The sequence below is a fragment of the Pocillopora verrucosa genome, chromosome 3 (assembly GCF_036669915.1).
Source record: "Pocillopora verrucosa isolate sample1 chromosome 3, ASM3666991v2, whole genome shotgun sequence".
Taxonomy (NCBI): domain Eukaryota; kingdom Metazoa; phylum Cnidaria; class Anthozoa; order Scleractinia; family Pocilloporidae; genus Pocillopora; species Pocillopora verrucosa.
Genome location: NC_089314.1, coordinates 27192126 through 27213822, shown reverse-complemented (window position 1 = coordinate 27213822; position 21697 = coordinate 27192126). Strand labels below are relative to the sequence as shown.

The following is a 21697-nucleotide window of genomic DNA, read 5'->3' as shown; positions in this document are numbered from 1 at the left end:
AACACTCCCATTAATAAGATTCAGTATTAATGCACAAATTAAAACTGCCACTAGAACTCGTAAAGCTGATTTATTAATAAAGCAAGTTTTGTACATGACAAAACAGAGGGTAGCCTTAAAACAACAGAATGGTTTTCAGACGTACAAACAGCAAATTGATCTGCTGTAATAGATAGAATTCACACTACTGGTTGTGAAGCAGTAAACTTCAGATTCATCTACTAGCTAGCATTGATGAACGGCTCTAAACAGTGCTTAACATTTTGCACCACCACAAAACAAGTACTGTCTAGCTCTGGGTCCAGTATCTGAATTTTAGTAAGAAACTTAAAATTATCAGTTTTGGGAACAGAAGGTATTCACCCTCTTGTGCGACTTGGCCATCCCTCGTTTCTGCTGCAAACTCTATGCCACATATTTCCTGTCTCCAAAATTAAGGAAACCATTTTTCCTTCAAAGTTCCTTTTGGGCATCATGAGTGGTAACATACTCTGCTTGGCTATCTTAGAAGTGATCTTGCAGCCATCAGCAACACCTTAAGGGAGCGCTGCATGGGCCCTGATGCTTCATTGATGGTTGTTTGGAGCTGCTGGCATAGTCCCTCTAACACACCAGGCATATGTTCTCTTGTAATGGCATCTCGTGCATCCAGGGCCATAAGAGCTTCTTCGATGTATCTGTAAATTTAGAAGGAAGAGATTTAGAGATAAACATGAAATCAAAAAACTGTGATAAATTTGAATGGAACAAAGTACACTTGAAATAGAAAAATTGAATTATCCTATTTTTCTGGTTACCAAAGTACCCTAGATTAACTATGAGTGACCTCATTCCTGTTTAAATCATGAGAACACCCTTTCAGCATCAATCATTGTCATGGTCAGAGAACACATCCACAAGTTACTTACCCAGTGCATGGCACTTATGGAGTACACAGACTATGTTCCATTATACCACTCCTGCATTTAGCCTAACTACACAGTATGTTGCTAGTACTTACTTGTGCTTAAGATCTGTATACATTGCAAGATCCACAGATAGTTGCTGTATTAGAGACAGCAAGACTGGTTGTGACAAAGGACAAGGGGACTGGGAAAAGACTTTCTCGGGATCCACATTTTCACAAACGTACATCACAATGTTTAGATCTCCTGCTGTCAGGGCCTGAGAGGTAATGTTGCAACATGCATGTAAGTATTATGAAACACTGAAATTCAAAAGAGGTACCGTAAATGCTATTATAAGGCCCTCGAGTGGGTGGGGCTGAAATCTAAACTGGAAACAAATACAATTTTTCAATACTCTTGTACAAAGACATTTGTGATAAAGGCCATAGAGAAGAATAGTACAGTGAATTTCCTGAATGAGTGGAAGAGATGGAAATTATTTGGCTCCAAGAGCCCAACATTTTTCCCTTGGACCTAAACTAACTCAGTAATAAGATTTTATCATGTTCCACTCCAGCTCCTTGACTTTCTTCCTTTTGTCGAGCATTCTGCATCTCCAGGGGGTGTATGAAGGGTAATGTGGCTTTCCAAGGCCCTGATCACACTGTCACTTACAGCCCTGATTCGGAATTTAAATCCCCTCAGACACTGGGACATAAGGGTCATGTGATAACTTGCTTTGAATCATTGTTATTCTTATAATCCTAACCCTAACCCCAGGTCTCTTTCTTAGCATTTTTGTCTACATACAAGTAGAGGAGGAAAAAATGGTGTTTTTTAAGAGGACGAGGGCTTATTAGTGCATTTATATACAGTAATAATGAAATAGCTCTATCTTCAATATCACAGAACCTCTTGGAAGGCCTCTCCAACTTTTCCAGATTCCAACAGCCTGGAAACTGCAGCCTACAGAGAAAAGAGTTAATATGTCTCTTTACACAGTTCTGTTCATACTCTCTTCATGGGCTATTAATGTCACATACAAAAACAAGAGTGATTTCTGAATATTCTCCACAACACCTCATCACAAATTACCATAGCCAAAGAAAAGTGTATATGACATTAAGGTTATCCTAATGCAAACAGATTTCATCTTTCCAACTTTTCCCATAACTCAATGAAAACAGAGGCATATAACCTTGGTTAAATGTCAGAGTCAAAATCAATCAATAAATAAATGTTAGCATTTGAATGAGTATCGGTAGAAAGAAACTTGCCTAGGATCATGTATTACAAAAGGTGTTATTTTACATTTTGGAGACCAACAGGAAAATGGGTAACTGTAATTGTTACCCTTGAAAATTCATATTTACAACCAACCTGAGTTTGTGCAGTACTAGGAGACTGTTGTGAGGTATTTTGTGCTGAAGATGTAATCATTTCACTCAATTGTTGACGTAGGCCTTCCAATCCTAAGCCCATTTCCTTTTGCACTGAGTCCTGGACTGAAGCCAGAACTTCAGACAACAGACGTGAAAATATCTCTTCACGCAAACTATGAAGAATCCAAAACAAGGACAGTTATATTACATTCATTGGATATGCTGAGGTGAAAATTTATTCTTCTTTGTTTCAAAATCATTAACAAACCATACCCAAAAAACAAAGTAGAATAATATCTACAACATAAAAAAAATCGTTATTTAAGGAAACTTAGACTATCTAAAGTATTAAAAAATATCAGCTTTATCTTACACAACATTTTGCTAACAATTTTTCTTTCCTGAGTGACACTTGTTTACCCAGATTTTGTTTTCACTTTTTTCTATATCAACTTACAATTCTTCCAGTTTGTACTCTAAATCAGATTACAACCCACACACATACCAAAGAGTTAAAAGACCACCTGTTTAAAATTTACATTTCATCACAACCATAGTCCCATAAACATCACCAGTCAACAAACATGTTGAGATTTCCCAATTTTGCACCTAGCCTTTGACCAGCTGGATTTTAAAACATTGAGATTTATTGTGTCAGTTATGCTTCTTATTTGTTTTTATTGTATTGCTGTCCCTAATTTTAGTATATAACCTGTAAAACAAAACAGATATTTTGCTCCAGGTCTACCGTGTAGCAGGACAGAAAATGGTGGTGGTTCTCAGATACTAAAGTCAACCTCTTGAGACCAAAAAACGATCATCTGGCACTTTTCACACACATGTTCCTGTTCTTTGTCACTACTCTTTACTTACCCTTCTATTGATGATGACAGTTGTTTCTGTATCATAACTTCAAAGTCAGCCATAAGGTTTGATGAAAGCCTCTCTGTTGTTGCTTGGAATGATTGCTTTTGTGATTCCAACTGTCTCATTACAGGTTGGAAAAAATCTTTCTCCTCTCTTTTACGGTTATCCAGAGCTGTTGTAACCTGTTGCAGGTCTTCAAAATAGAGTTTATGTCAAAATAAAGTGAAACCAATGAATCAAAGAGTGCACAAATTTGGCATTTAGCAACAGTGTGGTCTAATAAATGTATTTAGTACAATTGTCCATGAGGATTTGAGCTCTAAACTATAAAGACAGCCCAAAAATTGTGGTCAAAGTAAACAATGCCATCCATTAAATTTCAGTTCCAGAAGCCTACTGTTTATCCACACTTTTTCAGACAGGCCTAAGCAAACTGGTGGGGACAGTCTAATGAATAAAAAACCTCAATCTTTCACAAATTTCCTAAGGACACTCAGCACAAAATGGTCGAAATGCCACATTTTTAAACCTTACAGCCAATGGTATCCCATTCTTCTTTGCAATTTGAGAACAATGCTAGAAACATTCAGAAAAGCTGCAGTAGTTTTCAATATTGTTTGAGTCAGGGGAAAAAGGATGGAATGCTTTAATGAGAATAATTTATAAAAATATTACACATTTCATGTTAGTATGCAACTACTAGCGTCCTATCTGGCTGGCTACACTACTCAATATCCCTTCTTTGGTAAAATAAATAATAATAGAATAAAAGAAAAAATGAGCCTGTCTTGTTGCTATGGTTTGGAAGATTAACACATTCTTAACAAATTACTTATCAGCAAACTATCATGCAATAGAGACTGAGAGCAAATTATCTAACAGTTAAATAGTGTTTGGAAAATTAATGAGGCTGTCCAATAACTTTTGACCAGGATTGTTGGTACATACTACAGTTTACAACATACATTGTTGAGTTCCTTTATGAAATGATTCATTTATCTGTTGGAACATGTTCTGGCATGCCCTCTCAAAGGATGGCAAAATGGTGCTCTGAAATGCCTCACGGTAAGTTACTTGAATGGGTCCCTGAAGTGCACTTGCTGCCGCTGTACCAATAGCATCAACAACACCCTGTTTGAGGATAAAAAAACCTGTTGTTATAGTAAAATTGTGTTTGTTAGGGACATGTAGAGCTTACTTCTCCAGAATTCTTACATCATTTGCAAAGATTCAATGCTCTTTACTACTTTACAGAATCAAGTTCATGCCTGCCTTTGAGAACTATACCTAGCTAGAATCATATCAAAAATTACAGCTACATGTATTTTACCACATCCCAGTCATTTGGTACCAACCAGACCAGCGTCAAAAACAAATAAACCAAACCTTACCTTACTTTTCACAATTTTTGCAACACTATCCTTCAATACAGTATCTGCTGCTGTTAGTTTCTAAAGAAAGGGAAAGAAAGCCTGTCAGAAGAATCTGTATAACAAATCTTCTTCAACTGACATGTGCCATATATTGAAAACTTTAAGCATGTAAAGAGAAAGTATGGGTGATAGATATCTCTAGCTTTTTTCTAACAGCTACCCCTTTAGGGTTGCAGCATTGTGTGGAATCACGGGCAAAGGTTGCATTTCAAATCTTGCATCAAATGACACACTAATTAAAAATAAATTATTTCCAACATACCTGCCCTAATGTAGTGTTGAGTTGTTCTTGCACAGTACTCAATACTTTCTGAACTGATGGTACTACAGCACCCTTAATTTCAGCTTTGACAGATTTATCTAATTTTCCTGACAAGGTAGTGGTGATTGTTTGGGACAAAGTACTCTGTAGTTGTTCATGTCTTTTTTTGTCTCCTGAATGTTTGTCACGCAGAGCTTTGTCTAAACGCTGAGCTGAACAGCTTGTCAAAGAAACTTTAAACTTGGTAATTATATCAGCCACACGGCATTTTCATAAGGGTTCCTCATTTTTGCACCTGAGTAATGTTTATGATTAAAGTAACATAACTCTACATTTTTTTAAACTTGCCATTTAACCCCTCAACACCTCAGAACAAAGAGCCAATTTTGCAAAACAATAACCATGCTTCTTGATGCTAAATTTGGTTTTGTAGACAAAAAACATCACTGGTTGAAATTTTCCTTATGCACATGATAGCATTTTGACCCCAAGAACATTGAATGCTTGTCTCATTATTTTGCTGAAGATTTAGCACAGAGCAACAATCTAACGGAAATCTGAAGTTCTAGTAACATAGAACTACTTTTAAAACAATTTCAAACAGGATACATTCTTCACGTGAAAATTCAGCCAGGGCATTCTGTAATTTGGAGGAGACTCGCTCCTCAACCTGATGTACTTCATTGACCACTGTAATCATTTTCTGCTGCTGATCAGACTGGTATGTTTTCAGCTGCTTACGAAGGTCGTAGATATCTTGCTGTTGAGCTTTGAGCAAACTCAGAAGCTCTTCAAGAGATGAAGAAAGACCACCATCCTAAACATTTTAGAAAAAATTTCAATTAATGAAATTACTCAACTTATCAGTAGTAAATAGAATAAGAAAGAAGATTAATTTTGAATGTGGTAAAGAAATAGAGAAAAATATTTTTCCTTGTTACAAGCGTGGGACAAAGAGTCCCATGAGGAATGGACAGTCAGACCTTTGGATTCTGCAGACTTTCTCCATAAGAGAAGCAGAGGAGATACACTTAGAAGCAAAACTTTTAATGAGCACTTGTCCCCAGTCCCTCAATAAGCACTAAACATTTCAACACCAGTAGAGCACATGGTTGAAACTGAATTAAGTTTCCAAACATTCTTGACTGTCTTGTTTGCTTTTAGCATTATCATAACCAATTGAAACTAAATTTCAAGCTTCAAAGATGCACAAAAACAGAACCTTGAAATTAATCAAACAGTGCATCTCAGATCCTTACCCTGAATATGGGACTAATAAATAAAGCTAATCATTGATAAGTTAGCTAAATTAAGAGTTCAGAGATTTCTTACCATTGTAACTTGGACCTGCTGGGGAGGAAGATCTGTTGTACTTACAGGAGTAGAAACAAAACTAAAATTGAAAGAAAAGAATACAAAAAACTGAAAGTTAAAACTTTTCATTTGTGTAAGAGACCCAGGAAAACTCTCAAACAGCTTGCTGTGTGGTCACCTTACCACCTAGTTGCCATCTCTTTCATCCACTATCTCTTAACAGTTAAGAAAATGGACAGTCAAAGACTGTGTGTGGCTACCAATATCACACAATTTTTATAGCATTGGAAAGAACCAGGGTGGCATACTGTTGCAGGAGCTAGCTCAAAAGTCTCATGTTTTCCCTATCCTCTGGAATCCAACAATGATTACCTATGCTCCTATTAATTTTGTTATTTTATTGCAATTCCCTTTTTTGAGACTTAAGTCTCATAACAAATGGCACTCCATGTTTTAGGATATTTGATCATTCTGCATCTTAAGACATTCCGTCATTTGCTCTGACCAAGAGCTAACCCTTGACAATAGCCAATTTACATTACCAACTCAGTTAAAAAACTAAAATTATCTTATTACATCCTATATTTACTCTGGTTAGTTTAGATAACTGTCCAAAGAACAAGCTTCAATCTACACAAAGAACTAATTTACCTTGACAATGCTGAAGGTCGTTTTCCAATCTCACTGTAGCCTGTTGGTGTACCAACCGGCAGTGCATGTGCTGATTCAGGACTCTCTCGTCCAGTTGGTACCACTCCATCATCGCCATTCATATCCCACTGCTCCAACAGTCCTTCCTCTGTAAATGCATCCTCCCCATCTACCTGAACATCATCTTCTTCACCCCTCTTATCATCTTCCAAACAAATAAGATTTCCTTCCGCACGAGCAGACAAAGGTCTCAAACTTTCACTTGTACTAGATCCAGAACTTGATTTTCTTTCTCTTTCATTTTCCTCCTCTAGTGTTTCTGCTTCAGGTTTCTGAGACTCTGGTAATTCCTCATCACCTCCATCCCTAGTATCATCATCAACAGATACTTCAATGTTTCTTTCCATGCTACCAGGACTGTGTGATCTGTTCTTTTCATTAGCAGATGGACTCTTTGAATCACTTAAAACATTCTCTGCTTTATCTCTCAGTGCAAATGGAGAGGCTTGAGTCTCCGTATTTGAAATAGCTACCAAAGGCTCGAAACTTGATGCCGGACTTTGTGTGTTTTGAACTGATGCCATTTGTGGACTAGACTGAAAGTTTAAAATGGGTATTGCACTAGGGTTAGATGTTGGTGTTACAGGTGACTGGGGCAAGGGCAAGGTCGTTGGTGTGAGAATACCACTCTCATGAGCCAAAGATCCTTGAGGTGTTGCCGAGTTGCTTGACCTGACAGTAGTGTCAGACAGTCTTGATGACACAGATGAGCCCAGAAGCTCATCAACTGATGCTTGCGAGTTATTCAGTCCAGAGATCATGGTAATACTGCTTCCATTGCTGCTGTTTACAGCTTCAGGGTGGGTTGACCCTTGCAATGCAGTGCTTGCAAACGCCTGTGGTGTAAGTAGTTTTGTTCTAACTGGAACAGGTCCATCTGTACTCTCCTCAGGCTCTTCAACGTCTGTACTTGCTTCTGTTCCTGTTTCCATACCACTTAGGTCAGAGAGTCCATCATGGATAACTGTATAAAAAATATAGGCAGATCAGATAGTTATTACATTTTTTCGATGCAAATGGAGAAGCATGGGAAGAAGTCTCCAAACTTCCCCAGTGCTTCACATCTTTATGAATACACAGCTGATGCATGAATTGAATGTTTATAAGATTTCTAACAGAGGTTAAAATATTTTAGAAAGAGAAGTTCCTTACTCCTGATTCTCAATTCCACTCAAAGCTAAAAAGTCGACATTAACACCATCAGTATTAACAATGGGAAAATGAAACACTATCACACACACTGTATACTATTGAACTAGATTAAAAGAAGGTACCATCTATGTTATAAACATAATCACTAAGGAAGACTCACCAGACTGCCCTGCTACTGTGGTAAGAGATGAAAGAGTTGATGGAGTGGGTGGAGGAATAGAAGGCTCTGGTTGGAAGTGAACCAAGAGTTCTTGCATTGATCTTTACAAAACAAAGATAATCATTCAATACACACTTCATTCTAGCCATACTCAAGATATACTTAATCCTTAATTTATCAATTCTTCTAGAGTTAAAGAGGATCATGTAACGCAGAAGGAATAGATGCAGCCAAACCCACCATGTAGACCCAGGAACGCCAAAACCACAGTATAAACCCAAGATTATCATTAATGCAAGGAGACAAACCCTCTTCTGGCACCCATAGAGGAAAGAATATGAGGTCAGCTGAACAAGGACTCCAGCAGATAGGGTGGTAATGGGAGAAATGGAGCTCAAAGCCCATGACTGGATGGAGTAGAGAAGAAATAAGGATGCCATGTTCTCCACACAGTAGTGGAGGGTTTACAAGAAAGTTTTTCAGTTCCCAATAATCTCTTTAAGACTCCCCTTACAATTGTTCCAACTTAGAAATTGGTAGGTATTAGAATCGCTGTCATGCAAAATCTGACTTTTCAAACACAATTAAAAAGGGAAAGCAAGGCCATCTTGAATCACCAAGAAAAACAAAGTTCGTTCTTACATTTTACAGCTTCATAGTGAAAATTAGTTCAGACTCTAGAGGTAAAGCTTTACATGTAAATCTCTGGAGACTCAAAATGATGACTGCATGATTAAGGTTCCCTGGGAGTCTTAAACTAATCCTAAAACAAAGAACAAACTTTACCTTGTTTGAATGCAAAAGAGCTGCAGTTGAACACCATACTTTTTCCCTTTCTCTTCTCCAGCAGCTATTTCATCAAGACCAACATGCGAGGAGTGAATATCATCATCACCATGATCATGGCTTTCAGCATTTTCCTGACCATTCTGATCCCCTTGTGACTTGAGTTTAAACAACTTGACTTGGCCAACAACAAAACTTAGTAGTGGATGCGTGAGATGAAACTTAGCCACAGATGTGACATGTGCTTGGCCTTCATCAAAATTTTGGTGGAACATCAGCACATAAATAACCTGTTGGTGAGAGAACAGACAGCCAGTAAAGCTTGGGTTTTCAGTCTTAAAGGCCAACAAACCTCATGGCTCAATAGAAGTGTGTAAGAAGACCAATTTAGGGCTGACATACCTTTTTAAGGACATCTGAAATTACCAAATATGACGCTGAAAGGTCCATGCCTACTTTCAAGTATGAGCGAATGGAGCTAAAGAAAAGGTTTAGAGGAGGAAAAAAAGCTCCTTTATAAATGCACTTGTAAAATTAAGATTAAGTAAACATGTGCTCTTTGTTTATTCATCAAATATAAAAATTGTTGACATTTCATTACATAGTAAAATTGGTGCAAAGATTGACCAATGGAAGGCCATCTGACAGGTTGTCTGAGACAGACACACAGAAAGACGTACTGACCAATTGAGAGCATGCATTTATCACTATTTGGCTATGTACAGACATTTTAAAAAACAGAACATCAACAACAACCAATATGAAAAAAAACAGAAATTCTTTATAATCCAGTAATACAATAGCATTGGAATTATAATGAAATGACACACCTGGATCCTGGAATATCTGGAGAAGAAAATCTGCAAAAAAATGAATAAAAAATATCCTTGTTTACAATTTACTAATTTAGAAGTATACTTTTATCTTCAGTACCAATGAATAATTTACAGAGCACTAAACTCCCTAAGCTAATCTCTAAACTGGGATTACATGTACCTGATTGTTTGTAAACATGACCATGTAACTGTGCACCAAACTTTAATCTCTCTGTTATAATCAGCACCTGTGATTAAAAATCTCCACATTGGAAGCCTGCAAAAGAAATTGCATCATGTCATTGTTTGTTACGTGATGGACTGATTAAATATTAAATAACTCAAAATCAAGTAAAGAAGAATATTACCTTGCAAACTTGTTTCTAGAACAAGGTACTTTTTGTTTAATCAACTGAGTTGTTAGGGTAAATTGGGCACCATTAAGAGTTTCAAAGCTGATGTTTTGAGCACTATCCCTTTGTCAGATGCTCAGACAAAAGCCTTGCTGTCCAAACATCAGCTTTGAAATTCTTTATGGCAATGGCCAATTTACATTATCAACTCAGTTGATAAAAGCAAATTTATCTTTTTATACTCACCCACCCATGCAGTGCCATAGTTTCCTAGAAAACTATCCCTCTTTATTAATTTGTTCCCAGGGCAGTTTTTTTTTAATAAAATGGACAATCTAACTTCCTTTCACTTTAAACCCAAAAGGTTGGTTTGTACTTACCCACCACCCCTGAGTAAATTGTGGAGAAATCTGTACACAGAACAATTTACTGATATGAATATTTTACTACACTGCTACAAAATGTGTTATTTTGACCTTTACACAAGTCTAGAACAATACTGAACAAAAATGATTGCATCCTTCTTACTCTTTATCTTGAGAAGTCTGATTGTCAGTAAAAATCATACAAGACAGGGGACGTCCATCATGAGGCTGGAATTCATGCATGCACTCAACTTTCTCTGTCAACTGCCAAAACTTGATGTGACCATCTTCACTGGCAGTTGCTAATACTGCACCATCAGGTGAAAGAGCACCTTCTGTGATTGGCTGAGAGAATAGTTTTTTAAAAGTTTTCACTATGAATGAAAAGACTTTCTTGATGACTTCTTTCTCCCATTCAAAGTGTAAAACTAGATAAAGGATACAGAACCATTGTAGGGTCCATTAATAAAGTATATCATTGCTAATTAATTGCTAAAATCATAGATGCATCTCATGCATACATGACAGTAGTAAATTTAAAATCACAAAAATTTAAACTTTTGCACAAACTTGACCCCACATTATTGAATTCTTGTAGGAAGGTTTTCTACGTAAAATTTAAACTACTTTGTCTCAACTGAGTGGTGGAATCTACTTGTACCTCATTTAATATTTCAGTCAGACACAACTTCAATAAAAGGAATTCTGTGTCATTTTACTAAAGGCAAACACCAACACTCTTGCAAACAGTTTTCTGTTACACAACAGAGTAATAACACTTTGTAACATCTAGATGGAAAGTGCCTCATTTTGTTGGGATTCAAAGATATCATGAGCTTATAATTCATATGAAAAGTTGTCTAGCCTGTGATAGAGACATAATTTCCAGTATCTTTTCCACATGAAACTTTGCAAGAGATCTTGTCCTGCCAACCAAAATATTTTAAGAGATTTACCTTAGTGTGTCCATCTGTAATTTCTAAATATCCTACTCCTTGCTTTATATCATCAATAGTCACTTCAGACCTGCCACACCATTCAGTCAGAGAATCTACATCTATTACCTCCAACTGATAAAAGCAGGTTTTCAAAAAGAGCAAAGTTAGTGCAAAACTGATATTGTTGAAAACATAGTTTTACACAAATATCATTTTGATTGCCCAATTAACATGTAGTTTTAAGTGATTTCAAACTACTGTAGTTTGATTAGTTTGTTGGTCCCATGCAAATATAGGCTCTGTAAAATAAACTCTGTATTTCAAGAAAACAAAATAGTGACCCAAACTAGGGCTCCAACCAGATCTCTGGAAAAGAGCATGGACTACAAGCCATTAGGCTGTGACATCCCCCTAGACATTTCAAAAAATGTCATCAGAAATGCTGAGAGGACTTTGATCTAACAAGCTATAGATTTTACTTGCAAGGTGAAGGCTTTCAACTGCAGTTACAAATTACAGTGTATTTTGTCCAACAGAAGCACTACAGTGTTTGCAACTCTGCCAAAAATCTAAATAAAAAAATAGATAATTTTTTTCCAGTTTAGGCTTCTCTCAAGGTGTGTGTCATAAAAATAAGCAAGATAGTAATGCACCTGATTTCCATGTGTAATGGCCAGTGGTCGGCCTTCCTCAGCGGCAGACTCTTCAGTTCTTTCAAGTTCTTCACCATCAGGCATGTATGGAGTCCATATTAGTCTGTGGTGCTCAGAGAGTGTATTGGTAGGACGTTTGATATGAAGCTTCACAGAATATCTTAGCAATGGATTAAGGTAAACTATAGGTACACTTTTTTATTGAATAACTGTCATTGCTGACATGATATTAAGTAGTTTGCCATTTTTCACCAGCATTGGTTTAAATCCATCACCTCTGACTGTAACATCATACTACAACGCCTCAATTAGGCTTTCTATTCTTTGGATAAAGTTCTTATGGGGTACAAGAATTAACTTTACTAGAGACCAAGTGGTTATTTGTGATCCCTATTTTCTACAAAAAGGTAGAGTACTCAACTTCCAAAAGTTAAATCCATTGGATAACGATAATAGCTATGTTAAGAAAGGATACTCAAGTTTCCCATTTTTTTCATGGATAACCCAGATATAAACATTACCTCCCTCATCTACACATGCCAGCATATTGGAGTCCTTGTGTGAAAACGCTAACTCGCTTATTGTACCAACAAATCCCTTGATCAGTGTCCTAGTGGCTGTCTCAGGATTAAGAAGCCTTACAACATAGCCTTGACGGCCTGAAATTATTTTAGAGAGCAAAGAATAATTGACTCACAAAACTGATTTCACTTAATAAAAACTAGGAACTTAAACGTTCAAACATTTTCTTTCTGTTACATTAAATAAGCCATCAATCACTTTCATAAGAAACATTTTAGAGCTATTTGCAGATAGGAAACCAACCAAAATCTGTCCATCAAAACTCAAAAAATTAACTGGTGAACCCTTCTTTCCTGAAAGGCCTGATATGTGATAGAAGGCACTATGAAACACACCTTTGAATTATGCATTCCCATCTTAAACTCCACAGAATACATGTCATTGAAATGGAAAAGTCTCTGTTTCAGTCACATATTCTGTTCATTTTGGCAATAATCTAAATCCTGAAGAACAGCTCTTTTAAAATGAGGTGAGAGTTTCAGACTGAAATACTCATTGTATTTATTTCTCTTTTGACAAGGTGCTTTCTTTTTAGCCAAAGAAAACTAAGCCAATACTCACTCACTCTACAATCAGATACTGTATGCTGGCAAGAAGGCTAATTTACTTCAAAATAAACAAACCGAACCTTACATCTTTAGCTAGCACTACTTAGCAAATACACATATAGACTGAGGCAGCTCTACAATTACCTCTAAGAGCATATGCAATGCACTTGCTGCTAACTGCTAATAGACATCCTCTGTAGTACTTCAGCTCCCAGTCATAATTAACCATGGAATTAAATTTTATCTGTGAAAAATAAAATTGGTCATTAACCCTATTATCAGTGCACAAATTCTCCACACTGTTCTCTAAACATCTCCTTTGTGCTGACAAGCAATTATTGGATGAGGTTGAGAATGATATCATAAATTATCAATGCCGAGGTCTAAGTTATCTGCCAAAGCCAGACATGAAGTTTAATAATTCATTTTATGATGCAAAAACCAAATTCAGTAAATGTTTTATTACAATTTTTTCTAAAACAAATATTAAAAAAAGACACCACTCTGAGTTCGCAAAAGTTTGAGAACACTACATGGACAAGGGCTAAGAAACTAGGCAGACTTTGAACTTGAAATGAAAACCCAATATGTGCTGCAGATATTTGGTTATCATGAGAACTGATCATGCTATGTTCAGTTCAGCAGTCACACTGTAAGGGGAAATTAATTGTTAGTCAATCATAGACTGAGGTTAAAGGTTTAACATTACATTCAGTCATACACTGGAGTACTGAACTGAAACTGATAATCCAACCACCTCCCTGTTGTCTAGAGTTTCAAAAGGTGACTTTTTCAAGGTTTAAAAGTTTTAAAATCAATTTGGTGTTCATTTTCCTTTAATTCAGACTACAATTTTAAGGAAGGCAAAACAAAGGGAAAATACTCAAAGTGTTTAAAAATCTAAACCAATAAAAATTTGAATGAAAATGTGTTTAATAGGTAACAAGAGGCAGTAAGCTTTGATAGTTAGCCAAAAGGATTTTACAGGTTAATTCAGTTGTTGACCAAGAAAAGTAACAAGAATGCATAGCACATCAGTACCACTCAAATGTTAGTTAAGTGTCTCAATGTTTAACTTCATCCTCAATTCTTAAAATGGAAATTGTGGGAAAATTGAATTTCAAGCCAGTTGAGGAATTTTTTGGAGACAATCTACTTCAAATAACAGACAAAATTTACCCTTGCTTGGAAGTTAAAGGGTTAAATGATCTCACCTTATTACTAGCTGTGGCACTTGTTGAAACTGCTTCATCAGATACAATTTCAACTTCATTTCCGTAAACTGATTTACTGCCTCCATCATCACTGCCTTTCATCTCACTAAAAAGTACAATTGAAAATCAATAATTAACTTCCACAGTATAAAAACTAAAGAGTAAGTCATAACTTTGAAGCATGTGAGATCCCTTTACATAATTTAGAAAACAACCCGAAGTTTAAAAGCTTGACTCCTCAAAGGCAAATATGCTTTCTTGCCCAAATATGAAATTACAGTTTGAGCAACATTTCATGTCATAAAATCTTGGCAGTTAGTTACAGGTTAGATGTTTTTGTTCCTGGGTGTGGCGTTGGTATGTAATGTGTAAAACTTTCTTCAGGGTTACTATCTAGGGTGTAAATTGAACTCACATTGCATGCACTTTAGTAAAGCAAGTTTGTGGTTTCTATTCTTCCCTAAATGAAAGCATGCTCAGCTCTTGAAACTACATTTAGCTGTTTCTATATCATAACTACCCTTGATTGGTCAAATTAAATTCCAAAAATCTACAATTGCCTGTTATAGCACTGTCTACATCATCATCATGAACACATCAATCAATTCATATTCGAGACAAATAACTCCACTTTGAAGACTAAACTCCGATTGTTTAGTCTTACACTATAATAAACCCCAGCTTTGTAACAGGCTTACAAATGATGCGACTGAAGGTTATCTGAATCTTGCAAAAATGAATGTTTAAATTTAAATCTGAAGGAAACAAGGATAAGCTATTAATCAGCTAGTAATAATGTTCTAAAGCAAATCAGTGACTTACATGACTTGTTTGACAGGTTCGAGGGACATTCTTGAAGCAACACCCTCACTGTCTGAGACAGACACATCAGACATCTGTTCCTTTGAGTTTCTCTAAAATAGTGCAATACCATGAAATGTGAAATGGAGCACTGGTACATTGCATTTAATAGATGTCTTCATATTGCTTGCTGAACATAGTTCTTCAATATTTGATAAGTCTTCATATCACTTGTTGCAAATAGTTCTTCATTATTTGCTACATTCGTTGCTAGAATGTTATGTCTGAAATGGCTGTTACAACAAAGGAAAGTCACTTCATTTGAAAATGCACTTAGTTTGAGTAACTGGTCAAGACAAATAAGATTTTGTCCATTCACTTACCTTTCTTTGAGGAGACAGAGAACTTGCTGTAGATGCTGATTCGCTGCAACATCAATCAAATAATATAGTGCAAGAAGATTACCATGGATCACACAACACATTCCTTTTGAAAATGTAAGACCAAAGTCATAGGCATAACACATTTAAAGAATCATTGATGGCTATTTATACAGGGGTTGAACCTTTTTCGGAAACAAATTTCAAGGATCTTTCCACAACTCAGATTGATTTTCCTAGGACTCCAAATTTCACTTAAAACCCTTTCATTCCCAAGATTTCAACATCAATTCACCCTACAATAATGAGCCAACAAACCTGTATTATACCTGAGCCAGCACCTCATCTAGCCAGTGGCAAGATCAAAAGGGAATTTGTGCTTTGAGAAAACTTTACATGACTTTGCTTAGCAAAGTCAAATCCACAAACCCCTACAACATTGAGATCCTGAACTAAAACTGTAGACAAAAATTGCTCTAAAACAAACTTTTGGCTAGAGTCAAGCAGATTTCCCAGACTTTCCAGGACCGTTAATCTTCTTTCAGGACTTTCAGGTCCTGGAAAATGCCAAAATAAAATTATAGGACTTTCCAGGTTTTCCAGGACCAATATGAACCCTGATTATACCTTCTACAAGGCTGCTCTAGTCTACATGCATAATGAAATTGGTATGGGACTTCAATTTTCAACAGGTGTCTGAAGTATGAGTTGTAGTGTAAACTTCTTTCATCTTCTTCTATCTCAACTGGGGTGCCTAGTTCCATATTAGATTGAAAATGTTTCAAGTGTCCTCCTTACAGTCAATAAAAGTTTTGAAGGGGTTACACAACTAACTCTGTTCTTAAGCCAAGTGACAAAACCCACCAAGGCTTTTTTAAAATGCATAGAAAAAGGGACTGTAAGAATTAAATTTCTTACTTAAGGACATGACAAAATATACTAGCATTAGCTCTAATCCAGAGGTCTAAATCTGAAGGGAGGTTACAGACCATTACACTTCTGTATATCACACATCCAATGTGATAGATAATGTTAAGGAACACCCTCTAAACATGTTACTGTTCTGATTTCCACTCCAGCATTTACTTAAGGTGCTCCCTTTTGAAATTCAGTTGGTGCAAAAGTCAATGTGTTTCTGAAAAGCATTTACACTTGTGTATTCCATATATCAAGGCCAGTGCATTAACCCTTTAACATCCTAAATTAAGTCCCCCCTATAATATCCATACATCTTTCAGCACACAGGTAATGAAGATATTCAAACTTATCAGATAAAGTTGACTTGATCTTACACCAAATTCTTGTAACTAATTTACAGGGAAATACATGGCTGCTAGAGGGGAGAACTGATAATCAGATCTTGGGAGTTAAAGGGTTTTCATATTTGGTACACTTTAGGGAAAGGCAAAGAAGTTAAATTATGATTCATAGATATTTACCTTAGAGTATCATCAAGGTCTCTCTCTCCATTTCTTTGTGTCTCTAAACTACTCCCTGATACATACATGAAGACAAAGTGTCAATACAATATGTCTGTTAATTTAAATTATTTTAATGAAAACGTAAAGCCCAATTACAAAGAAAGAAGTAGTGCTGTAATTCTAAAAAAAATTACAGCGTAACTTCCACATACTTTCCAAAATATCTTTAGGTCAAGTTCACCTACAATTCGAAAGAGGCATGCGGAAATAGAGATATAAATAACAATGCGTATAAATAGGTAATTAAATGTGCAAAATTTTCATTAACCTCGTCATGTCGTAGTACTAGATTCACAAACATGTTAGATAAAAACAGGAGAAAGGTATTCATTACTCTTGTTTATCATTAGCATAACACACACGACAGTGAGCAAGAAAATAACAAAGACTATTGACTTAATCTTTGCCATGACTAAAACAACCATTTACACCTATTTCATCGGATACACATTGACAGTCACTACTTTCATTTTCATTTTGACACATGAAAACTGCATCAAGCAGAAGTTTACAATTACGATGAACTATGCGCTACTTTCTTCATTTAACAACCTTAATTTTTTCCTTTATCGTGCACCCATACAGTCACTCATGACGCAGTGTTTTCGAAACTAAATCTTTCAATTTGTATGTACCAAAAGTAAAACTTTGTCACTGCGCGAAAAATTACAAGTGAATTTGCACCCACCATCACTTGTTCCAGTGTTTCCGATGTTCAGCAAGTCGCAAAGTATTTTTGAAGCCATTCCTCTAGCATTATCGTCCATTTCCGCAAATCGTAGAGGGAGCTTTTCTCACGAGCAAAAATTAAAAGTCGTAAACAAGAATATGACCTTTCGCATAGAGGAAGTGTAGTGTGTAGTCTTCATTACAAAATGGCGACAAGACGCGCATACATAAATTATTCAGACAGCTACTCTGGGGAAGAATGATTGCGGGCGCTTACGAGGAATAAATCTAAAAATACCACACAAAATCATGAAAGACCAACTACTGAGAACAATTGCTTTTTGAACAAGCATTACAATAATTTAATTTTATATGATAGGAAAATAATTCGTGTGATGAAAGCGGGGGCTTAAGAAACCCATAATAATCTGCTCATTATTAAATCGCAAGAAACCTATTTTGTAACAAAACACATTAATTCCTTTATTTCCTGCAAGCATTTAAGGACTTTTCAAAACTGTTCTGGGCCACTTTTATGGATTGTAGTCTTTCACCTTTCAGAAAATGTCTTTGTTTCACTCAACCCTATCCCAGAAAGTGACTTCTTTCACACGCCCCACCCTAGATGGTTGATTATTGACCCACGCGCGAAAAGTGAAAGCAAAATGGCGGACAGAGAAGCAAGGGAAGTTGTTATTTCCACGTCTTCGTCTGCAAGACTGTTACGATGGCGAGTTGGTCCTGGCTCAGAAGTTAGAGAAGGGAGTGTTCTTTGTTTCTATGAAATTATTGGTGACGGGGATCGGGCTGGATCTTTCATAACTCAGCCGAAACTCAAATCAGCCTTTACTGGTATAGTCCGTGAATTGCTGGTCGCTGAGGGAGAAATCGTAGCAGCCAGGTGAGAAACGGTGGGTCAAACGCGAATAGGAAAAGTCCCTAAAATGCGGATTTAAATATTTTTAACAGTTAGAGAAAATCTGTTGTGGAAAAGGTCTGAGCCATGTGCGGACAACTAAGTTCGTTGTGATGAGTTGACAGTGGAAAGTTTGTTTTCGTCATAAATGTTCGAACGGTGAAGTGTTTACAGAGCTCATCTATTTAGGAAACGAGAGCTTCAAGGCTGCACTGCACCAGGGCAAGTTGACATATTTTAGATCTATCACTTTACTTGGGGTTTTCTTCCAAATCAGCGAAGATTTCAGTTTGTCCCAAACATCGTGGGTCGCTGCACGTTTGTTGGTTGTGAGAAAGAGAGTAAGATTTGTGCATGCAACGGCTTTGTGTAATCGGAAAACAGATTAGGAATGAAACAATTTTAACTTTTGCATCAGTGGATAGGTACAGAAATTTCTTTTAAGCTCTTTAAATACCAACAATATGAAGATAAAATACGTTTCTGTCAAGATCTGTGGCATAGCTGCTCTTAACCTCGATCGCCTGGATTTTGGAGGCGAGTTTTATTTATTGCTTAGTGCGCAAATTTTTCTACGGGATTTGATTGGCTGTTGAACCACCAATCCACTTATCGCGATTATTTTAATTCCTTTTATTTTAATTTATTTTTACAATTTATTTTAATAGAATTATCTACTTCCATCTAATGCTTGTATTTGTTGAGTGAATGAAGAGTTTTACTGATATCCCATTTTATAGCAATGTAAAGGAGCTTAGTGACTTATCATGTTTCTTTAAATTGTATCCAGCTTGCATTTTCCATTTTTTTTATGATTATTAATTTTAATATTTGACAACCTTAAAAATTACTCATTCCTTACCACTAACCTGTAATAATTGATTTATTATATTTTTAAGCCATGCTTTGTTAAGATTATTATTTTTGTGATCAAAATTCATACAAAATGAGTTGACTCATGACTAGAGGCTTTGCTGGAAATCCCAAAACAAAACAAAAACAATAACTATAAAAAAAAGAGAAGAGAAAGAAAAATGGTTTTAGTACACTGTAGACTGGAATTAACTCAAAACAAAAGAAAACAAACACAAAAGGAAACAAAAACACACTAAAAGTCATCAAGGTTTCATCCTTTAACCCCTTTGTGGTAAAGTTTTCACACACAGCTTTCTGTCAAAAATCAGTGTTTGTCCTGTTGCACATTATGAACAAATTAATTATCTCTGTCTATTCTTCTGTGTGTTACCACAGAAAAATGCTCTGATATCTTGGTTTAAACTTGGACCATAAATTATCTATTTGAATTGAATGTTTGATAAGGTTTCAAAATGTAGAAACAAAACCAAGGTAATATCACCGGACATTCCCCAGTTTTTAGATGAGCAATATTGGATCACAGTATATACTTTAACCAATCATGCATGAAGTATAAGAACATCAAAATCTTTCATTATAGTTAACAAAATGTAATTGTGTTATTCTTAGCATGCCAGTATTGTTGATAGATGAAGCAGAATGTGAACATCGGATGGTCATGAAAGATTTATGCTGTGACTGTGGTGTTGATCTCAGAAAGTAAGTATCTGCAGTATAAACCTTGACTATTTTTCCTAGCTGGTCACAAGCAATTGCTTAGTCATGTAGCAATTTTTACTAATAGCCTTGTAGAAAATGGAAATCAGCCTTAGTTTACCATCAGAATGTGCGACCTTTAGAAATGGAAATACCTCTAGAATGCTAGAAAAAGCAGACAAAATTTACACAAAAATGGTCATCAGTTTGTGGTTATGCACTATTATGGATCTATATGTGCTTTAGTAAGCTAAAACTGACTAGTACCTTTCAAATTTTGAAGCAAGAGTGATTTTTCGTGGGCTTTCTGCTAAATTTCATGACATTTGTCAGTTCTCTACACATGCAAATGTGGTGTTGTTTAGTTGTTCAGTTTCCACAATGAAACAGTAGCAAACAATGCTGTCATTTCTGTTCAGTAACAAGAGGTCACGCAGAGTGGCTGGTAAGCTTTATAAGAATTTGAGGGGTACACAAAACAAAGGTTATCTACTAGCGATGGAAAAGCAGCCAATATTGCCAGAAATAACCACCTTAACAACTCTATAATTGCCCCACAAACATGTGGGGACAAAGCTAGTCTTCATTGTGAAATTCTACTTGAAATGTGTTTCAGACAACGGTTTAAAAGAAGCCTTGAAAATAAAATCTCTCAGCAGTATAAAAGTTCTGAATTTGAGACAATTAGAACACAAATTCAGCTAGTTGATGTGATTCAATTTCATAGCAATGCAATTCGTTGCTGACACCACTGATTTTCCAGCAATATGTCATGTAAGTGACACCAAAGATATCACCCGAAATTAAAGGGAGACCAGGCTATGTTATAAGCAGTTTGGAAAGGGCATGGTCAAATACAATGCTTTTAAACAAAATTTTACATTGTTTTTTTCAACCTCTGAAACTAAAGGTGTATCGTTCGCATAAGGAATTTTTCGATGAAGAATGTTTGATAGGCACGATGTACTGTATGCTTTAGGAAATGACAAAGTTGAGAATGACCAGCCACCTGAAGCTGCAAATGTGCTTTACGGGTTTGAAAAGGTCCCTTACCTGTTGTGCTGAAAACTAGGGAGAATCCTGAGTTGGTTATGCCATGAGAAAAATTGTGAAATATTTCTGAGTTTAAAAACCAATATGGTTACTTGTCATAATTATTTGATATGTTAGAATGATCATATATACATATACTGAATTGTTGAAATGCATATCTTTAGGACTAAATTAAGGAACCTATAATTTTACATAGACTTTGTGTACAAGAAAATTTGTCGATCATTCTGTCAGTGAGTGGAAATTCAGAAATTAAATTAGCTTTTGATCTTGCGAGACATTTTATTATGCAATACAACTGTATATAGTGAAGTAATGGTGACAACACAGTGTCTAATGATTCATTTTGTAGACTTCGTGAAGAACAAGATGAGCCATCTTCCCCAACTTTGGCATCTGTGCC

General features: G+C 36.1%; 2 protein-coding genes across 3 annotated transcripts in view; one reads left to right on the top strand and one right to left on the bottom strand.

The window, feature by feature from the left end:
• Positions 1-55: 55 nt before the first annotated feature.
• LOC131772309 (enhancer of mRNA-decapping protein 4) lies at positions 56-17956 on the bottom strand. The gene is made up of 26 exons (XM_059088202.2): positions 17773-17956; positions 17043-17097; positions 15607-15649; positions 15245-15336; positions 14423-14528; positions 13353-13452; positions 12554-12737; positions 12079-12238; positions 11444-11557; positions 10651-10832; positions 9951-10046; positions 9785-9814; positions 9357-9432; positions 8955-9244; positions 8169-8269; positions 6797-7820; positions 6164-6224; positions 5441-5648; positions 4832-5043; positions 4528-4587; positions 4102-4267; positions 3143-3329; positions 2268-2442; positions 1800-1853; positions 1001-1164; positions 56-677 (listed from the first exon to the last, which is right to left on the bottom strand). Exons 1-26 carry the CDS (start codon positions 17849-17851, stop codon positions 500-502), a joined length of 4197 nt encoding a protein of 1398 aa, XP_058944185.2. The 5' UTR covers positions 17852-17956; the 3' UTR covers positions 56-499.
• Positions 17957-18406: 450 nt separating this feature from the next.
• Positions 18407-21697, top strand: part of LOC131772348 (RNA polymerase II subunit A C-terminal domain phosphatase) — a 10959-nt gene continuing 7668 nt past the window's right edge. The window contains exons 1-3 of one of the 2 annotated variants that reach the window (XM_059088249.2): positions 18407-18654; positions 20155-20244; positions 21647-21697. The exon at positions 21647-21697 is cut by the window's right edge and continues 40 nt beyond it. In XM_059088249.2, the coding sequence (XP_058944232.2) occupies positions 18419-18654; positions 20155-20244; positions 21647-21697 (377 nt within the window). In that variant the 5' untranslated portion in view covers positions 18407-18418. Of the gene's footprint in view, positions 18665-20154; positions 20245-21646 lie in introns of both variants that reach the window. The other variant, XM_066164030.1, reaches the window with a different exon arrangement.

Coding starts and splice junctions, on each gene's coding strand:
- LOC131772309 (XM_059088202.2), bottom strand. CDS start 17,851: ATGGACGATAATGCTAGAGGAATGGCTTCAAAAATACTTTGCGACTTG. Junction 12,239..12,553: donor GAAAAAAATGGGAAACTTGA/GTATCCTTTCTT, acceptor TCCATTGCTAAG/ATATTCTGTGAAGCTTCATA. Junction 2,443..3,142: donor CTGTCATCATCAATAGAAGG/GTAAGTAAAGAG, acceptor GATTCTTCATAG/TTTGCGTGAAGAGATATTTT.